At 39.9% G+C, this 18,949-nt stretch overlaps 1 protein-coding gene across 1 annotated transcript in view; it reads right to left on the bottom strand.

Annotated features, from left to right (window-relative positions):
- LOC125995805 (H-2 class II histocompatibility antigen, E-S beta chain-like) overlaps positions 1 to 18,105 on the bottom strand; it is a 32,232-nt gene extending 14,127 nt beyond the window's left edge. The window contains 2 exon segments of the mRNA XM_049764788.1: positions 2,255 to 2,388; positions 18,069 to 18,105. Of these exon segments, the coding sequence (XP_049620745.1) occupies positions 2,255 to 2,388; positions 18,069 to 18,105 (171 nt within the window).
- Between the last annotated feature and the right edge of the window lie 844 nt (positions 18,106 to 18,949).

Raw genomic sequence — 18,949 nt, forward strand, 5'->3', positions numbered from 1 at the left:
CCAGGAATAACCCCTGAGAGCCACTTGGCATGCCCAAAAACAAAACAAATAAAAACCCTAAAATCATAGTAATTTTTTATAATATAGACCAAAATTGAATCATTAGGATTTATAAAGCAAATATATTTTGTAGTAATATTTGTCAATATAAATGATTAAAATTTGGAACCAGGGATTTTTTTCAGGCATAAAGCACTCGTTATCCTTGTCTAAGATCCTGGGTTGATCCTCAGTACACACACACTTTTAATTGAAGTGTTTTAGCATTTTATTCTAATAAATATATCTAGAATAACAAAGGATATATGAACATTTAATTTGGCACCATCTCAGTGACTAAGTGTCCTCCCTCCATTCAGATGGAGACAATAAAATTGTAGAAACTAATATATTTAAGCACTCAAGGATGACACATCTCTAGGATGTCACAGCTCTAGGTAGAATTAGGTATATCTAATTCTTAATTCCACACACTCATTCATTGCATCATGCCAATTTATGCCCCATTTCTTAAAGGTTCTTTATTTTATAACTTTTATCACTTTATGTGTATGTAAGTCAATAAGACTACTCCTCTTCATAGGTGATATTTTATATAAATTATGAAAGCTCTCCTCAAAAGTTTGTGGTGATTCTAGTTGTTTTGGGGGGGGAGCCGTATCCGGTAGTGGTCAGAGATTACTCCTTGCTCTGCAGTTTCTATAAGTCTTAGAGAATTTGCAAGTAAGAACCAGAAAACTTTTTAAACAAACAGAAAATCATACTTTACTCAGAAACTAATTTATTGGAAAGTTTGACAAAAAACCTAGGGAAAAATGAAGTAAAGGTTTTCTTTAGCATTTTCTGATAAAAATAATTTAGAGAAAAGTAATTTATATCCAAAATGTACTGTGATACCCCTCCTCAAAGCCAAATACTAAGCATACCTGGATGGTGAGACCCTTCCACAGCTGGGAGGGGTCTGTATTTGGTAATTAAGAGTGGCCTGGGGAAAGGGATGAGAAGAACACAGCAAGAAGTTCCACAAAACAGAATTGATGCAGAGAGGCTGCTTTCCTTAGAAGTCATGTAAGATATGCACATGGCAGTTAGGGCCTTACAAAAAAGCTGCATTTCTCCTGAAATTTCATATGACTGCTGTGGATCATTTCCAAGCTGTTATCCTGAACCTACAGATCCTCTGGGCCAAAGGGGCTGCAGGCACTAGATAGAGCTGAGAAAGGCCCCAGCAGCATCTTCCACCTCTAGGACTTTATTAATTAATCATTAAATCAACATTACTGTTACAGTTAAATACGTAGTCCAAATGCAAAGAAACAACCATTAACAACAAGATCATTTTTGTTTCCTCTAATCGTAGTAGCACTATCTTCTAAAAGGTATCATGAGCCATCTCAAATATGAGAAACCTGCTATTTTCTATTCCTCTATCCTTAATTTATAGACTTTGTCTTCTAGCTTCTAGGCTGGGAATGTAGCTCAGCATTAGAGCACGTGCCTTACTTGTGGGAATCACTGGGTTCAATTCCTAGCATTGCAAAAAGATAAAGAGGGAGAGTGAGAGACACAAATGTCTTCAAAATTCTTACCTAAATACTTAAGATATATATGCTTTATAAACATTGTAAACAAACATATACCACCAGTCTAGTTTCTAGGCAGAAAGATGAGGGAGCAAACAACAAAGACCTATTTCTAGTGTCCCTATTTATGCCTGTTTATGGAATGAGAACCACAAAAGTTTCATCTATTCTCATTAAAACACATAAATTTAAAATAATTTATTTGGGATAAAATAAATGATAACGACAACTTATCTTCTACCCAAAAGCTAGTAAAGTTAAAAATAAAAACAGCTCAGACTAGGATGTGGCTCAGTGGTAGAAAGAATACATCACAGAAGTTCCTGAGTTAAATCCTTTAGCACCATTTAAAATAATTGAAAAAAGTTAAATGTGGGGAAGAAAATTTAAAAAGGGTAAATGTAAAAAAAAAATTGAATGGAGATGTTGGCACTGGGCCAGATATTTAGACTTACTCTTTTCTCAAATGAAATGTAAAACCAAGTCATGAAAAAAATCATACATACACCAGCCCAAAAAATCATAGATACAGGTGTCTTTCCAGGCCGAAGTTGTGGATAAGGCAGACTCTGCTGGGCCCCTTCAGCTCGGCAGACATTTTGAGGCTTCCTCCGGCTTGCTTCAACCTGGGAACTTGGATCTTCTCTGGCATTAATCCCCTGAGGGCGTACATTGGCTGAGGTGAGTCTTTCAGGGCCAGAATTGCAGATAAAGCTGACTCTGCTGGGCTGCTTAAGCCCACCTCTAAGGGGTTGAGGCAGAGGAGCGGGGCTGCTCCACATCACTTCACAGCCGCACACTCCACCTGCCAATGAATACCACCACAACACATAGAAAAACCCACAACACACGCGTGACAATGGGGGAAACTACACAGACCAACATCAGGCATAGAGAATGAAGATGAAAACTCTGATGACCGAACAATGGCCAACCACCTAGGTGGTCTTTCAGATATGGAGTTTAGAGAAGAAATGTGGAGGATGCTCACAGAACTCAAAGAAAGTATAGATCAGAACACAAATAAGAATTAAGAAAATATGAAGATAGAAATCAGAAAACTCCAAACTGAAATATTAGATCAAATAACAGGTCTGAAAAACTCAGTAGACAAATTGAAGAACAAAATGGATGAGCTTTCCCACAGGTTAACAGCAGCTGAGGATAGAATTAGTGCATTGGAAGATGCGATGCATAACAACTCCACACAGCAGAAGAGATTGGAAAAAAACATTAAATCAAATGATCAGACAATGGAAAAATTACTCAAAGAATATGAACAGATGAAAATAGAATCTTTGACAAGCTCAACAGAAACAACCTAAGAATCATTGGAACCCAAGAGTCCCAAGAAGAAAATCACCAGGAAGAATTAACAGTCAAGAACATCATCACAAAGAAACTACCAGAGCTAAAGGAAACATGTGACCAAATCCTGCCCTAAGAGTACCAGCTAAAAGAGACACTAGGAAAAACACCCCAAGACACATCCTAGTCACAATGATGAATCCCACAGATAGAGATAGAATACTGCAAGCAGCAAGATCAAAAAGGAATATTATTTTCAAGGGAGCATCCTGGAAATTTACAGCAGACCTGTCACTAGACACACTCAAGGGAAGAAGGCAGTGGTGGGATATAGTGACAAAACTCAATTAAATAAATGCTTTGCTAAGCATACTGCCCCCAGAAAAAAATCACTTTCAGGTTTGAAGGAAGTATACATGGCTTCACAGAAAAACAACAGCTCAAAAACTTATAGACTCAAAACCATCCTTAAAAGGAAAACTGAAAGATCTATTTTAAAGAAAAGACAGACAAACACATCAAACTTCTACACAAAGATGGCAAAACTTCCATGACAATTATCTCTTTCAATGTCAATGGAATAAATGCACCTGTTAAGAGACACAGAGTGGAAAAATGGATCAAAAAACTGAACCCAACCTTCTGCTGCTTATAAAAAAAAAAAAAAACACCTGAACAATCAGAATAAACATAGATTCAGAATCAAAGGCTGGAGGAAAATCATCCAAGCAAACAACACCCTTAAAAAAGCTGGGGTGGCCATACTGATATCAGATGACAGAAACTTTATACTCAAAAAAGTTGTAAGGGACAAATATGGACATTATGTACTAATCAACGGATATGTACATCAGGAAGAAATCACTCTCCTAAACATATACGAACACAATGAGGGACCAGCAAAGTATTTAATATAGTTGTTGACAAATCAGAAAAAGGATATCAATAATAATATAATAATTGTGGGAGACCTCAATATGGGCCTGTCAACACTTGATAGGTCAACCAAATTGAAACCCAACAAAAATATACTAGACCTGAAAAGAGAAATGGAAGAAAGAGGCCTAGTGTGTGTGTGTATGTGTGTGTGTGTGTATACAGGCTAACTTTCCTGACCACAAGTCTCTGAAGTTAGATGTGAACTACAAAGGGACACACAAGAAAAAATTTAACACCTGGACATTAAACAGTCTATTACTGAACAACCAGTGGGTCCTAGATGAAATCTCAAAGAGGAAATCAAAAATTTCCTGGAAAAAAACGACAATGAAAACACAAACTATCAGAACCTATGGGATACAGCAAAAGCGGTAATGAGGGAAAAAATTATAGTGTTGCAAGCACACATCAGGAAGGAAGAAGGAGCATACTTGAATAGCTTAATGATGCAGCTTATAGAATTAGAAAATGATCAACAAAAGGAACCAAATATAGGGAGACAGAAGGAAATAACAAAGCTGAGAGCAGAAACACAAAAAACAATCCAAAATATCAATGAAAGCAGAAGTTGGTTCCTTAAAAATAAACAAAATTGATAAACCATTGGCAAAACTCACAAAGAAAAAGAGGGAGAGAAACTTGATAATGCATATTAGAAATGAAAAGGGGGAGATCGCTACAGAAACTGCAGAGATTCAAAGGGTACTCAGAGAATACTTTGAGAAAGTCTATGCCACTAAATATGAGAACCTGAAAGAAAAGGATAAATTTTTAAACTCATATAACCTTCCATTGCTGAATAAAGAAGATGTAGCATATCTAAACACCCCCATAACTATTGAGGAAATATAAACCGTAATCAAAAGTTTGCCTAAAAACAAAAGCCCAGGCCCTGATTGATTCATGAATGAATTCTTTCAAACCTTTCAAGAGTAACTAATGCCAATCCTAGCCAGGCTCTTCTATGAAATTGAAAAAACAGGAACACTTCCAAAGAGCTTTTATGAAGCCAACATCACCATAATATCAAAGCCAGATAGAGATGCTGCCAAAAAAGAAAATTACAGACCAATCTCCCTGATGAACACAGATGCAAAGATCCTCAACAAAATGCTGGCAAATAGGATCCAATTCCTCATCAAGAAGATCATTCACTATGATCAAGTAGGTTTCATCCCTGGAATGCAAGGATGGTTTAACATCCGTAAATTTATCAATATAATACACAACATCAACAACAAGAAAAATAAAAATCACATGGTCATATCAATAGAAGCAGAATAAGCATTTGAAAAGGTTAATACTTATTCTTGATGAAAACTCTCAGCAAGATGGGAATAAAAGAAACCCTTCTCAATATACTTAAGGCCATCTACCACAAGCCAATGGCAAATATTATCCCCAATGGAGAAAAACTAAAAGCCTTCCCTCTAAATTTTGGTACAAAGGAAGGCTGACTACTCTCACCACTCCTATTCGACATAGTATTGGAAGTCTTTGCTATAGTGATTAGGCAAGAAACAGATATTAAGGGAGTCCAGATAGGAAAGGAAGAATTCAAACTCTCACTGTTTGCAGATGACATGATACTCTACTTAGAAAACCCTAAAGACTCGGGTTCCCTGTACGGCTTGGGTGAGAGTTTTGCTCCCTTGTGCGGCTCGGGGGAGACAGGGTTTTCTGTGCGGCTTGGGTGAGAGTTTTGCTCCCTTGTGCGGCTTGGGGGAAACTTGGTTCCCTGTGCGGCTTGGGTGAGAGTTCTGCTCCCTTGTGCAGCTCGGGGGAGACAGGGTTTTCTGTGCAGCTTGGGTGAGAGTTTTGCTCCCTTGTGCGGCTTGGGGGAAACTTGGTTCCCTGTGCGGCTTGGGTGAGAGTTTTGCTCCCTTGTGCGGCTCGGGGGAGACAGGGTTTTCTGTGCGGCTTGGGTGAGAGTTTTGCTCCCTTGTGCGGCTTGGGTGAGAGTTTTGCTCCCTTGTGTGGCTTGAGGGAAACTTTGTTTCCTGTGCGGCTTGGGTGAGAGTTTTGCTCCCTTGTGCGGCTTGGGGGAGACTTTGTTTCCTGTGCGGCTTCCTTGTCGTCAGGACCGACTCCCCCCCCCCCCCAGTGAGTCCCTTCCCCCGGGTGGGCGCCTGGAAAGGCAAGTTGAGCAACCCGAATAGTCGGGGGAGATAGGGCCAGCTATCTGGACTCTCAGGTGACCTAGAGCAATCCACCCCCTTGGGCCCTGGAGCAGACCAGGGACTCCCCAAGGGCGAGGGCAGAGCCTGAAAGGTTGGACTGAGGGAACTCCTTCAAGGGAGGCTTGGAGGGGGCGGAACTCCATTGACTCCCAGAGAAAGGAGGGGGGATTGAGAGCTAGGCTCAACAGCGCCAGTAACCATTGTGGCCAGGAGTGGAACTGCACCGCTGACAGAAATAAGGAGCAGAAAAGGGAAAAGACCCACAGCAGGAAGGCTGAACTCTAGGTAGCAAAGGGGAGGAGAAAGGGCTAGGCTCAACAAACTCACCCAACAGGCCCCTCTAGAAACACCTTCAGGAAGGGGACCAAAGCAGGCCAAAATTAGAAGCCACAACACTCCAAAATACACCATTAAATACAAAGAACAATGCGTAAAGCAAGGAAATCGCTAATAACTGGAGACACCATGACAAACCCTATCAAATTTCCAAGTCCACCAAAACGCACAGATCCACGGGAAGAAGACCTAAAAGCTGTTATGAGGAAGGAAATGCAAGAATTAATAAAAGAATTGAAAGAAACCCTAGCAACCGAGTATAAGAAATCCATGGACGAACGAATCAGCCAAATTAAAGAAGAAATGTCAAAGAACATGAGAGAGTCCATAGAAAAAGAAGTGAAGGACTTAAAAGACAAAGTAACAAGCCTTATGAGCAGAAACACAGAGTTGGAGAAGCACATCGAAGAACTCGAAGGAAAACTACAATCAAAAAAAGATCAAGAAACCAACAAAGAAATAAAAGGCAAAGCACTGGAAGGAAAAATCCAATATCTAATGAACAAAGACAAAAAACAATCTAAGAATTGTGGGTATACCAGAAGGGGAGGAAATAGGGAAGGGGGAAGAACAGGTAGTCAGGGAGATAATAACAGAGAACTTCCCCACACTCTGGAAAGACACTTCAGGACAAATCCAGGAAGTCAAGAGAGTCCCTAATAAAATAGACCCTAATAAACCCACACCAAGACACATAATAATCCAAATGGCAAAAAAACAAAGAGAAAGAGGAACTCCTGAAAGCAATAAGGGAGAAAAAAACCTCAAGTACAAAGGAAAGGACATAAGAATCAAACAGGATCTTCCATTCAAAATAATTCAAGCAAGAAGACAGTGGAATGACATATTTACACGACTGAATGAAAGAAACTTCCAATCCAGGGTCCAATACCCAGCAAAACTATCATTCATATGGGAGGGCAGACTAAAAACATTCTCAAACATGAACGAACTTGAACTATTTGTGCAAACTAAGCCGATCCTAAGCGACTTACTCAGAGATGAATTACACAATCCAAACCCCCGATTGTAACAACAACCACTGCACACAATACAACTGCACAACAGTCCTCTCTATCAATAATTTCCCTAAATGTGAACGGACTAAACTCTCCATTTAAAAGACACATAGTAGAGAACTGGGTTAGGAAAAATAAACCGGACTTCTGCTGTCTGCAAGAAACACACCTACAGTTACAGGATAAGCACAGGCTTAGAATAAAAGAATGGAAAGTAATTATTCAGGCCAATGGAAAACAAAAAAGAGCAGGGACAGCCATTCTTATATCAGACCAAATTGTATTCAACCTCAAGAAAGTGATCAGAGACAAAGAGGGACACTACTTACTGATCAGGGGAACATTAGATCAAGAAACACTAACCCTGGTCAATATCTATGCACCTAATGTAGAGTCAGCAAAATATGTGAGGCAACTACTGGCAAACCTGGAGAAACACATGAAGGGAAATGTGATAATAGTAGGGGACCTCAATACTCCACTATCACCACTGGACAGATCCACCAAACAGAAAAATAACAAAGAAATAAGAGCTCTAAATGAAAAATTAGAAGATTTAGGGCTAATAGATTTATATAGAGCCCTCCATCCCCAGAAAGCAGAATACACATTCTTCTCAAACCCACATGGAACCTTCTCCAGAATAGACCATGTATTAGGATACAAAGCCAACCTATATAAGACCACAAAGGTAAGGATCATAAGAAGTACCCTTTCAGATCACTATGCAACAGAGGTTAAAATTGATGTCAAGAAGAAGCAATGGAGAAAAACTAGTACCTGGAGATTAAACAACATCCTGCTCAACAACAGCTGGATCAAAGAACAACTCAAGGAAGAAATAAAAAGATTCCTTGAGACAAATGACAATGAAGAGACAACATGTCAAAATTTATGGGACACAGCAAAAGCAGTAATTAGGGGGAAACTCATAGCAATACAGGCCTATGTCAAGAAACAGGAAAATAACAAAACCAACAGTTTAAAAGATCACCTCAAAGAATTGGAACAACAGCAACAGAGAAATCCAACCACAACCAGAAGGCAAGACATAATAAAAACCAGAGCAGAAATAAACAACATTGAAACCAAGAAAACAATACAAAAAAATCAATGAGACCAGGAGTTGGTTTTTTGAAAAAATAAACAAGATAGACAAACCATTGGCAAAACTCACCAAAAAAAAGAGGGAAAACACCCAAATCAGCAGGATCACAAATGAAAGGGGAGAGATTACAACAGAACCCCAAGAAATACAACATATCATGAGATCATACTATGAACAACTATACTCAACTAGGCTAGAGAACCCAGTAGAAATCGACAGATTCTTAGACAAACACCCTCTTCCAAGACTGGAAAAGGAAGATCTAGAAAGGCTAAACAGACCAATCACCTCAGAGGAAATTGAAGATGTAATTAAAAAACTCCCTAAGAACAAAAGCCCAGGCCCAGATGGATTTACAGGTGAATTCTATCAAACATTTCAAGAAGACTTACTACCACTTTTCCATAGGCGTTTCCAAACCATAGAAAAAACAGGAATACTCCCCAACTCTTTTTATGAGGCTAATATCACACTCATTCCCAAAGAAGGCAAAGACACCACCAAAAAAGAAAACTACAGACCAATCTCACTAATGAACATAGATGCAAAGATAATTAACAAAATCTTAGCAAACCGAATTCAACACTTCATCAAAAAGATCATACATCACGACCAAGTGGGATTCATACCAGGAATGCAAGGTTGGTTCAACATACGCAAATCAATCAATTTGATACATCACATCAACAACACGAAAGACAAAAACCACATGATCATATCAATCGATGCAGAGAAGGCATTTGACAAAATCCAACATCCTTTCATGTTAAAGACACTCAGAAAAATAGGGTTAGAAGGAACTTTCCTCAAGATAGTTACAGCTATATATGAAAAGCCAACAGCCAACATTATACTTAATGGCGAGAAACTAGAAGCACTCCCACTAAGGTCAGGAACTAGACAAGGCTGTACACTCTCTCCACTCTTATTCAATATAACCTTAGAAGTTCTAGCAATAGCAATCCGACAAGAGAAGGGAATCAAAGGAATTCAAATAGGGAAAGAGGAACACAAGCTATCTCTATTTGCTGACGATATGATGATATACATTAAAAACCCTAAAGAGTCCACAGTAAAACACCTAGAAACAATCAGCCAATACAGCAAAGTGGCTGGATACAAAGTCAATACACAAAAGACAGTAGCGTTTCTATATACAAAAAATGAAGTTGAGGAGAGAGAGATTAAAAATACAATTCCATTTAAGATAGTATCAAAAAATATCAGGTATCTAGGAATCAACCTTACAAGAAAAGTGAAAGACCTATACCAGGAAAACTTCAAAACACTCCAGAAAGAAATTAAAGACGATCTAAAGAAATGGAAGAACATCCCATGCTCATGGATAGGTAGAATTAACATAATCAAAATGACTATCCTACCCAAACTCCTATATAGATTTAATGCAATCCCTATCCAAATCCAGACACAATTCTTTAAAGAATTAGAACAATCAATCACAAAATTCATCTGGAACCACAAAAGACCCAGGATAGCCAAACACATACTGAAAAACAAGAAGCTGGGTGGAATCTCCTTACCTAACTTGAAACTATACTATAAAGCCATAGTAATCAAAACAGCATGGTACTGGAACAGAGACAGGACTTCAGACCAGTGGGTCAGGACAGAATTCCCAGACATAAACCCCCAGATATACAGCCAACTAATATTTGATAAAAGAGGCAAGAATCTGAAATGGAACAAAGAAAGCCTATTCAACAAATGGTGTTGGCACAACTGGAAAACCACATGTACGAAAGTGAAAATCAACCCATACCTCACTCCTTATACAAAAGTCAACTCAAAATGGATCAAAGACCTTGAAATCAGACCCGAATCTATAAAGTTTATTGAGAATAAAATAGGGAGAACACTCGAAGACCTATATATCAAAATGGTCTTTGAGAATGGAGCACCAATGGCAAGAACCTTAGCAGCAAACATAAACAAATGGGACTACATCAAACTAAAAAGCTTCTGCATGGCGAAAGAAACCTTACTTAATGCAAGAAGACAGTTAACAGAATGGGAAAAAATCTTTTCACTAGACATATCAGATAAAGGGCTGATATCTAGAACTTACAAAGCACTCAGAAAACTGAGCCCCTCAAAACCAAACAAAGCCATAAAAAATGGGGAGAAGAAATGAATAGACACTTCTCTGAAGATGACAGAAGGATGGCTAACAAACACATGAAAACATGCTCACCTTCACTCATCATCAGAGAGATCCAAATCAAGACAACAATGAGATACCACCTCACACCAGTGAGGATGGCTCACATCAAAAATACTGAGAACAATCTTTGTTGGCGTGGGTGCGGTATGAAGGGAACTCTCATCCACTGCTGGTGGGAATGCCCCCTAGTCCAACATCTATGGAGAACAGTCTGGAGAGTACTCAAAGAACTCAGAATTGAGCTCCCTTTTGACCCAGCAATTGCACTCCATGGTATATACCCCCAAGTTGGAAGAACATTCATTCCAAAATACGTGTGCACCCCACTATTTATCGCAGCACTCAGTATAATAGCCAAATCTTGGAACCAACCGCGATGTCCAACAACAGATGAATGGATCATTAAGATGTGGTTATCTATACACAATGGAATATTACATGGCAGTCAGAAATGATACAATCACAGATTTTGCAGCAACGTGGATGGACTTAGATCATGTTATGTTAAACGAAGTAAGTCAGAAGACAAAAGATAAACACAGAATGGTAGCACTATTCTGAAGCACATAGAACATACATCTCAATCACAACTAATACTTAACAATCAAATAACAGGGTCTAACAGGGTAGAAACTCCAACCACTGTAATAGTCAACATATACCTCGGAACAGTGCCCAAAACACATGAAAAGGAACAACACAAACTCGCGACTACACATTATACCACAAAGAAAACAGCAACCAGAACAGCAGCATAGAGAGAACAGGTACGTAATTAACCTTCTACAATAATGGCCCATAATAATCCTGTAGAGATCGTATACAGGAACACAGGTAAAGAATACCAAGGCAAACCACTGGCTCCAATGGAAACATCCCATAACACTACGTATTAATGCCTCTATCTTACTATATTTAAAATAACCTCTCAGCTTTTCTGTCCACAGGCGTTCTTGGATACAAAGGGCGGACAAGCTAAGATGGCAACTCGGGATACCACACGAGATACCATACCCAGTTTGCACTACGAGTTGGCCCTGAGAAAACTCTTTAACATACACTTTATCCCTAGGTTTACCTTCTTTTAGGGTTTCAAGCACGTGACCAGTCAGACCACCGAAGCAGTAACAGCGATGTACAGACCCAAACTACATGCTCTATTCACTGAACACATTCAAGCAAACCAGCATTCCCTTGCTATTTTCTCCTCTCTTCTCACCACTTTCTTGGTTATTTTTTTCTTTTCTATTCTTTTCTTTACTTTCTATCCTTTCTCTTCTCCCTTTCTTTCTAATGTATTTTTCTCTTTTCTCCCTCCCTACCCCTTCCATACACCTTACCCTTTCCCCCCTCTGGAAATCCAACTATCCCTCCACCCCTCAATCCCATCCAGACCTCCCTCTATATTAAAACACTTCACCCTCAGTCCTTAATCTATTAGGCAACAAGAGCGACCTCCTACCCCAACGAACCAGTACCCAGCACCCAAGAGAAGGGACACCCAGTCAAACCCACACCTCGTCCCGGGCAAGAAAAGACAGCCAACTCCCCTGCGGACTCATGCTGCGAGGCCCTCCCTACCAACTCCCTCTAACATGGACTGTTTCTTGAAACCGGACCTAGGTCCAAAAGTATCCCCAATGCAAGAACTCTTCCAAGACCTCCCTGCTGCAAATTTTTACCAACCTGAAGAAGGTCAGGGGGTGTGATAGGAAGATGCCTGGGAACCCACACATCACAAGAAAAACCCAAAAGACAATGGGAAAAACTGTACTTCCAACATAGGCATAAGACCTGTAATACACCACCTCTTTATCTGCTCTCCCCCAAATGTAAGGTAGTCTTTTGCACTTTGCACTTTTGCACTTTGGTCCTTTAAAAACTTCGCTAACTCATTTTCGTTCTTTTTTTTTCCTCTTAAATTTATTTATTTATTTTTTTAAATGTTGGTCCAATATATACATTTGTGAGCACATATGTTTTTATTTATTTTATTTTATTTTATTTTATTATTATTATTATTATTTATCATTTTTGGGTATGTGACCTGTGTCTGTTATCCCCTCTGTCCACCCCCAACCACACCGACAATACAATGTGGCTCCACCTCCCCCTGCAAAGACACACTAAATAATGGGGAAACCTTACATATAAAAAAAAGAGCTCTTATCTACTAGAGATAGGAACTCATAGTTGTTTACAATACAGGGGTATCTCCTACCTTGAAAATATGTCATGTGGAATCACTTAGACCTCAGATGATTAGATGCCATTCATCCATCCTTGAACCCTGGATCCCAGACATAGAATCGGCACAGCTCTTCACAACAGCTACAGGAAACAAACTCCATCCGGAACAGCCTTAATACTGCGGGGTCAACAAAAAGGGCCAGCTCTAACATGATATCCTGACAAAGAGGAAAATGTGAACAACTTGACCTTAGAGCAGATTAGCCTACCTTACCAGCTAACGACAAGACAAAACCAGAAGACTCGGCACCCTTTGGTAGGTCCAAAAGCCAAGATCGTGACTTACAGATGACTGGCTACTAGAACCACGACCAGACAGTATACATCTTGGGACCAATAAAAAAGCCCTAGTTTAGGGTTTGAACTATGACTTGCACAATAAGCATGATCCCCAGTCCCAAAGGTCTGACAGAGACAACCGCAACAGAATGGGCCTTCTGGAAGCACAAAGAAAGACGCTAACCTAGTTGCCATCCTAGGTTCAGTGCAAAGACCAAGGTCACCAACCACAGAAGATGGACTAAAACGACACTGAGGTAACAGAACCTCTAGAACCACAAAGACTGACCTCACCATAAGTCCTACCTCAGGATCTGTGCAGACACTGAGACCTCTAAACACAGAGCTCTGAGTGTATCACCCTGGACAGAACAGAAGTCTTCCACTAACCAAAAAACACCACCTAAAGAATAAATGATCCTGAGCAAAGTCTAGAGCTGATCCCATGACAGTATACTCCAAGGACGGAGAAACCCCATATTTCTTAGGCCATGTGAATTCCTTTTTGAATGACCCCAATATTTACTGTGCCAGGGCAGGAGGGGAAAAAACAAAAATACAAAAAGCACAAAACCTTGGTATTTTATATATATGTATATATATATGTGTATATATATACATATATATCTTTTACCTTCATTTATTATTGTTATTATTATTTTTATTTACCTACCTATTTTGGTCGATTTCTCTGTTTGGGTGTGATTATTGAAATCGTCGTCCCCAATTATACTTATTTTTTTCTATTCTTTTCTTTTCCTTCGTTATGTGCTATGCCATGTTTCTTATTTCAAGACCATGGCGTGTTTTTGGTTTGTTTGTTTGTTTTTGTTTTGTTTTTTGTTTGTTTGTTTGTCTGTTTTGCTTTGTTTTTCGGCTGTTTTTTGTGGTGCTTATCGATATAGCTGGAGTCCTCACTGGATAATTGACACTTCTTTTGGTACTGGTGGAGTGTTTCACCTTCTTTCTCTCCTTCATCTCCCAAATCGATGATGAGAGCCTCTAGAAGGATTCCACCCATTTTGGGAGTATTAGACTCTTCCCCAGTTTATTTATCTTCTCCTTTTCAGGCAAAACCACGCAACTTGAACTAGCTAGTCCTGCCTACAGTTAGAGGGGGAGATAAGGGAGGCATCAAGACCAAACAGGTGCAAGACTACTAAGTAGTGGGTTGGATACAGAGGGGACCACATATTCTAGCCGCCCTGGGGGTGAGGGAAGAGGAAATGGGAGGTAGGACAACAACGGAGGGGTAGGGAAGACAATTTGGGGATGGGAATCCCCCCTGATTTTATGTAAATATGTACCTAAAATGTTATTGTCAACAATATGTAAGACACTATGATCAAAATAAAAATTATATTAAAAAAAAAGAAAAGAAAACCCTAAAGACTACCAAAAACCTTCTAGAAATAATAGCTTCATATAGCAAAGTGGCAGGCTACAAAATTACACACACAAAAAAATGGCCTTTTTATACAACAATGATTTTAGGGAAGAAATGGACATTAAGAGAACAATCCCATTCACATTAGTGTCACACAAACTCAAATATCTTGGAGTCAACCTGTATAAAGATGTGAAGGATTTAAACAAAGAAAACTATAAAACACTGATCCAAGAAATAAGAGAGGACATATGGAAATAAAAACATACCCTGCTCATGGATTGGCAGAATCAACATCATTAAAATGGCAATACTTCCAAAAGCATTGCACAGATTTAACGCGATTCCTCTAAAGATACCCATGACATTCTTCAAAAAAGTGGATCAAACACTTCTGAAATTCATTTGGAACAATAAACACCCTTGAATAGCTAAAGCACTCCTTAGGAAAAGGAATATGGGAGGCATTACTTTTCCCAATTTTAAGCTGTATTACAAAGCAACAGTTATCAAAACAGCATGGTATTGGAATAAAGGCAGACCCTCAGATCAGTGGAATAGGCTTGAGTACTCAGAGAATGTTCCTCAGACATATAACCACCTAGTTTTTGATAAAGGAGCAAGATATCCTAAATGGAGCAAGGAAAGCCTATTCAAGAAGTGGTGTTGGCACAACTGGTTAGCCACTTGCAAAAAAGTGAACTGAGACCCCTAGCTAACACCATGTACGAAGGTAAAATCCAAATGGATTAAAGTCCTTGATATCAGATATGAAACTATAAGGTATATAGAACAACATGTAGGTAAAACACTTCATGATATTGAGACTAAAGGCATCTTTAAGGAGGAAACAGCATTCTTCAAACAAGTGAAAGCAGAGATAAACAGATGGGACTATATTAAGATGAGAAAATTCTGCATCTCAAAGGAGATAGTACCCAGAATACAAAAGCCATCACTGAGAGAGAGAAATTATTCACCCAATACTCAACAGATAAAGGACAAATATTCAAAATATAAAAGGTACTGACAGAACTATCCAAGAAAAAAAAAATCTAACCTCATCAAAATATAGGGAGAAGAAATGAACAGACACTTTGTAAAAGAATAAATGCAAAAGGCGCATGAAAAGATGCTCAACATCACTAATCGTCAGGGAGATGCAAATCTAAACTACTATGAGGTACCCCTCACACCACTGAGATTGGCACACATCACAAAGAAGAATAACAGGCAGTGCTGGCTGGGATGTGGAGACAAAGGAACTCTTTTTCACTGCTGGTGGGAATGCCGTCAAGTCCAACGTTTATGAAAAGCCATATGGAGATTCCTTCACAAACTGGAAATTGAGCTCCCATACGATCCAGCTGTACCACTCTTAGGAATATACCTGAGGAACACAAAAATACAATACAAAAATCCCTTACTCACACCTATATTCATTGCACAGCAATTTACAATAGCCAGACTATGGAAACAACCAAGATTCCCTTCAACAGATGAGTGGCTAAAGAAACCATGGTACATATACACAATAGAATACTATGCAGCCATCAGGAGAAATGAAGACATGAAATTTTCCTATACATGGATGTACATGGAATCTATTCTGCTTAGTGAAGTAAGTCAGAGGGAGAGAGAAAGATGCAGAATTGTTCCACTCACCTATGGATTTTAAGAAAAATGAAAGACATTTTAACAGTATCTCAGTGACAAGAGAGATGAGGGTTGGTAGGTGCTGCTCATGACATGAAGCTCACCATGTTGTGATGAGTGAATTAGAGATATAACTACACTGAAAACTATCATAACAATGTGAATGAATGAGGGAAGTAGAAAGCCTGTCTCGAGTACAGGTGTGGATGGGGTGGGGAGGAGGGAGATCTGGGAAATTGGTGGTGGGAATGTTGCACTGGTGAAGGGCGGGTGTTCTTTACATGACTGTAATCATACAACTACAATCATATTTGTAATCATGGTGTTTAAATAAAAATAATTAAAAATCATACATACAGCAGAAAGCTGGCTATCTCAGAAGGAGAGGGTGGGACAAGCCCCAGCCATCCTGAAGCCAAACCAGCTGTATCCATCATCCATAAACATCATTTTGCTAATGGCCCTACCTCACCCACTCTTCTTTGGTTCTTTCAGGGACACCAATCTGACCAAATTTCAGGTATTTGTTTTTGTTTTGATACCAGCAGGGCTTTTAGAGGAAGTATGGGCACCCTTCCCCCATATCTTCTTTTTTACAGGAGGACTGGCAGATGAGTACATGCCCCTAAAAGTTGCAGTATCAGTAAGAGTGCGCTGAATTTTTGGACAATTTCATTTGTTTGATGCTGTCATCCCTATAGGAACACATCAATTTAATAGAATAGACAGCGAACAACAAGAGCTTGTTAAACCTTCTGCCATTGTATTAATGACTTCAAGGCAGATACAATAATTTTCACAAATGTGCTTGCTGCTGTACTTTTTTATTTTTCATTGTTTCTTTGATTAAAACTTTTTATTCTCTTCCTTTTTCTTTTTTTTTTCAATTCTGCTTTCTGTCACTTATCTAGAAACAAATGTACTATGCCCAACTCTTTCCCTCCCCCAAAGCCAAATGATATTTTCACCTGGATGGTGAGACCCACCCACAGTTAGATGGGGTCTGTGTTTGGTAATTAAGGAGTTCCTGGGGGAGGAGGAAGAGGAGATGCTGTAGAGAGAAATGGGATTGGTGCAGGAAGAGACTCCTTAGCCTAGAAGACACACATGGCAATTACGGTCTTGTAATAAAGTTATAATAAAGCTGTCTCCTGAAGCTTTAACTGGCTGCCTGTGTATCATTTGTTTGTTGATAGACCTTCTGGCTGTAGGGGCTTCAGGCATCTGGCCAAACCAAGAAAGATTTCACCATCCATCCACCACACTTGGGCTCATTAATTTATAATACTACAACAGTTCTCCTTGAAACCACCAAGTTTAGCCTAGACTTGTGACAGCTTGTTAAAGACATACACACTGGATGAAGGGATAAGCAACAAGGCACCACTACTATCACAGACCTTGGACATTGGCATTGGATAGTCGGAACACACCTGCTAGGTGTGGAATATGGGGGATAGAGCACAGCCTCCACAGTATAGAATTCTATATTTGCCCGAGGTCAGCAGAGGAAGAGTGTGAGGGCAGCCAGGACCTCCACTGTGTTTCCTGGGGCTATGAGTCCCTGGCCTCCTGGAAACCCGATGATGATAAGAAATTAAAGGTATCAGGGCTCTGTGGAAGAGGCAGCAGCCAAGCTTGTCCTGTATGGAAGAGAAACAGCATTACACTGAGCCCACAGCAGTGGTAGCCAGGTAAGAATGCAAGATGTAAAATGAGAAAGACTTGGGGTCTCTGGACCTATCAAGGGGATCTCACTCTGGAATGGAATTTTCCATCCTCAATGTGTCAGACCTAGAATGGGATCAACAATGGGGCCTGGCAAAAGTATCTTCACTTACCAGATACCCCAGCCACTCCAAAGGCCACTGCCCACATCCTCACTGAGCTTAGCAGCACTACCTTCCCAGAAATGGCACCTGAGATCCCCAACCCTGTACCTCTTCTTGGCTCAATAACTGAAGGGGAAGAGGCACTCAGGACCATAGAAGCAACCTACCATTTTCTCAATATTACCTGGCCAGGTCTGGTCAAAGATTGCTGGTTATGTTTGGACCCTAGACCCCCATATTTTATGGGAGTGGGAATAATGGGGGAAGTGGTCCAGGCAACACACTCTGGCTGCCCCTGGACTAAGGGGAGAATTGTGCTCCAGAGAATAAAAGGAATCGGTACTTGCCTCTTACCTACACCTGGGGTAGGGGCAACTAGGGGCCTCACCCCTTGCCTGGACTATCACAATGAGACTATAGAGGTCAATATTGCTGCATGAGAAGTAATCCCCATCTGGGACCGACTGGGACATGGCTTGTGTAGACCAAGGGACCAAACCCTTCTGCGTTTGTCACTGCTTTAGAAAACCCAGATGAAATTTGCATCATGATCATTCTCCTACTCTACCTGTCATACCTGGTCAGAGAAGGTGGGTGGGAACAAATTGAGCAAAGTTATCATTCCCACCACAAGAGAGCTGTCCCCCTTCTTGTTCCAGCCCATGTAGCAGCTGGTATTGTAAGCTCCACTGATGTGGGAGTGGTCTCCCTTGACAAGGGAGACAACTTAAACAGCTCTTCTAAATAGATAGTGATCTGAGAAGATATCGTTTTTCAATTAGGATGTTAGAGGAACAAATTGCCTCTCTAGCTTAAGTTACTCTACAGTACAAGTGGGGACTGTATCTACATCTCATGAAATAAAAAGGGCTGTTCATAGCTCTGGGGGG

This window comes from Suncus etruscus, chromosome 18 (assembly GCF_024139225.1).
Source record: "Suncus etruscus isolate mSunEtr1 chromosome 18, mSunEtr1.pri.cur, whole genome shotgun sequence".
NCBI classification, from domain to species: Eukaryota; Metazoa; Chordata; class Mammalia; order Eulipotyphla; family Soricidae; genus Suncus; species Suncus etruscus.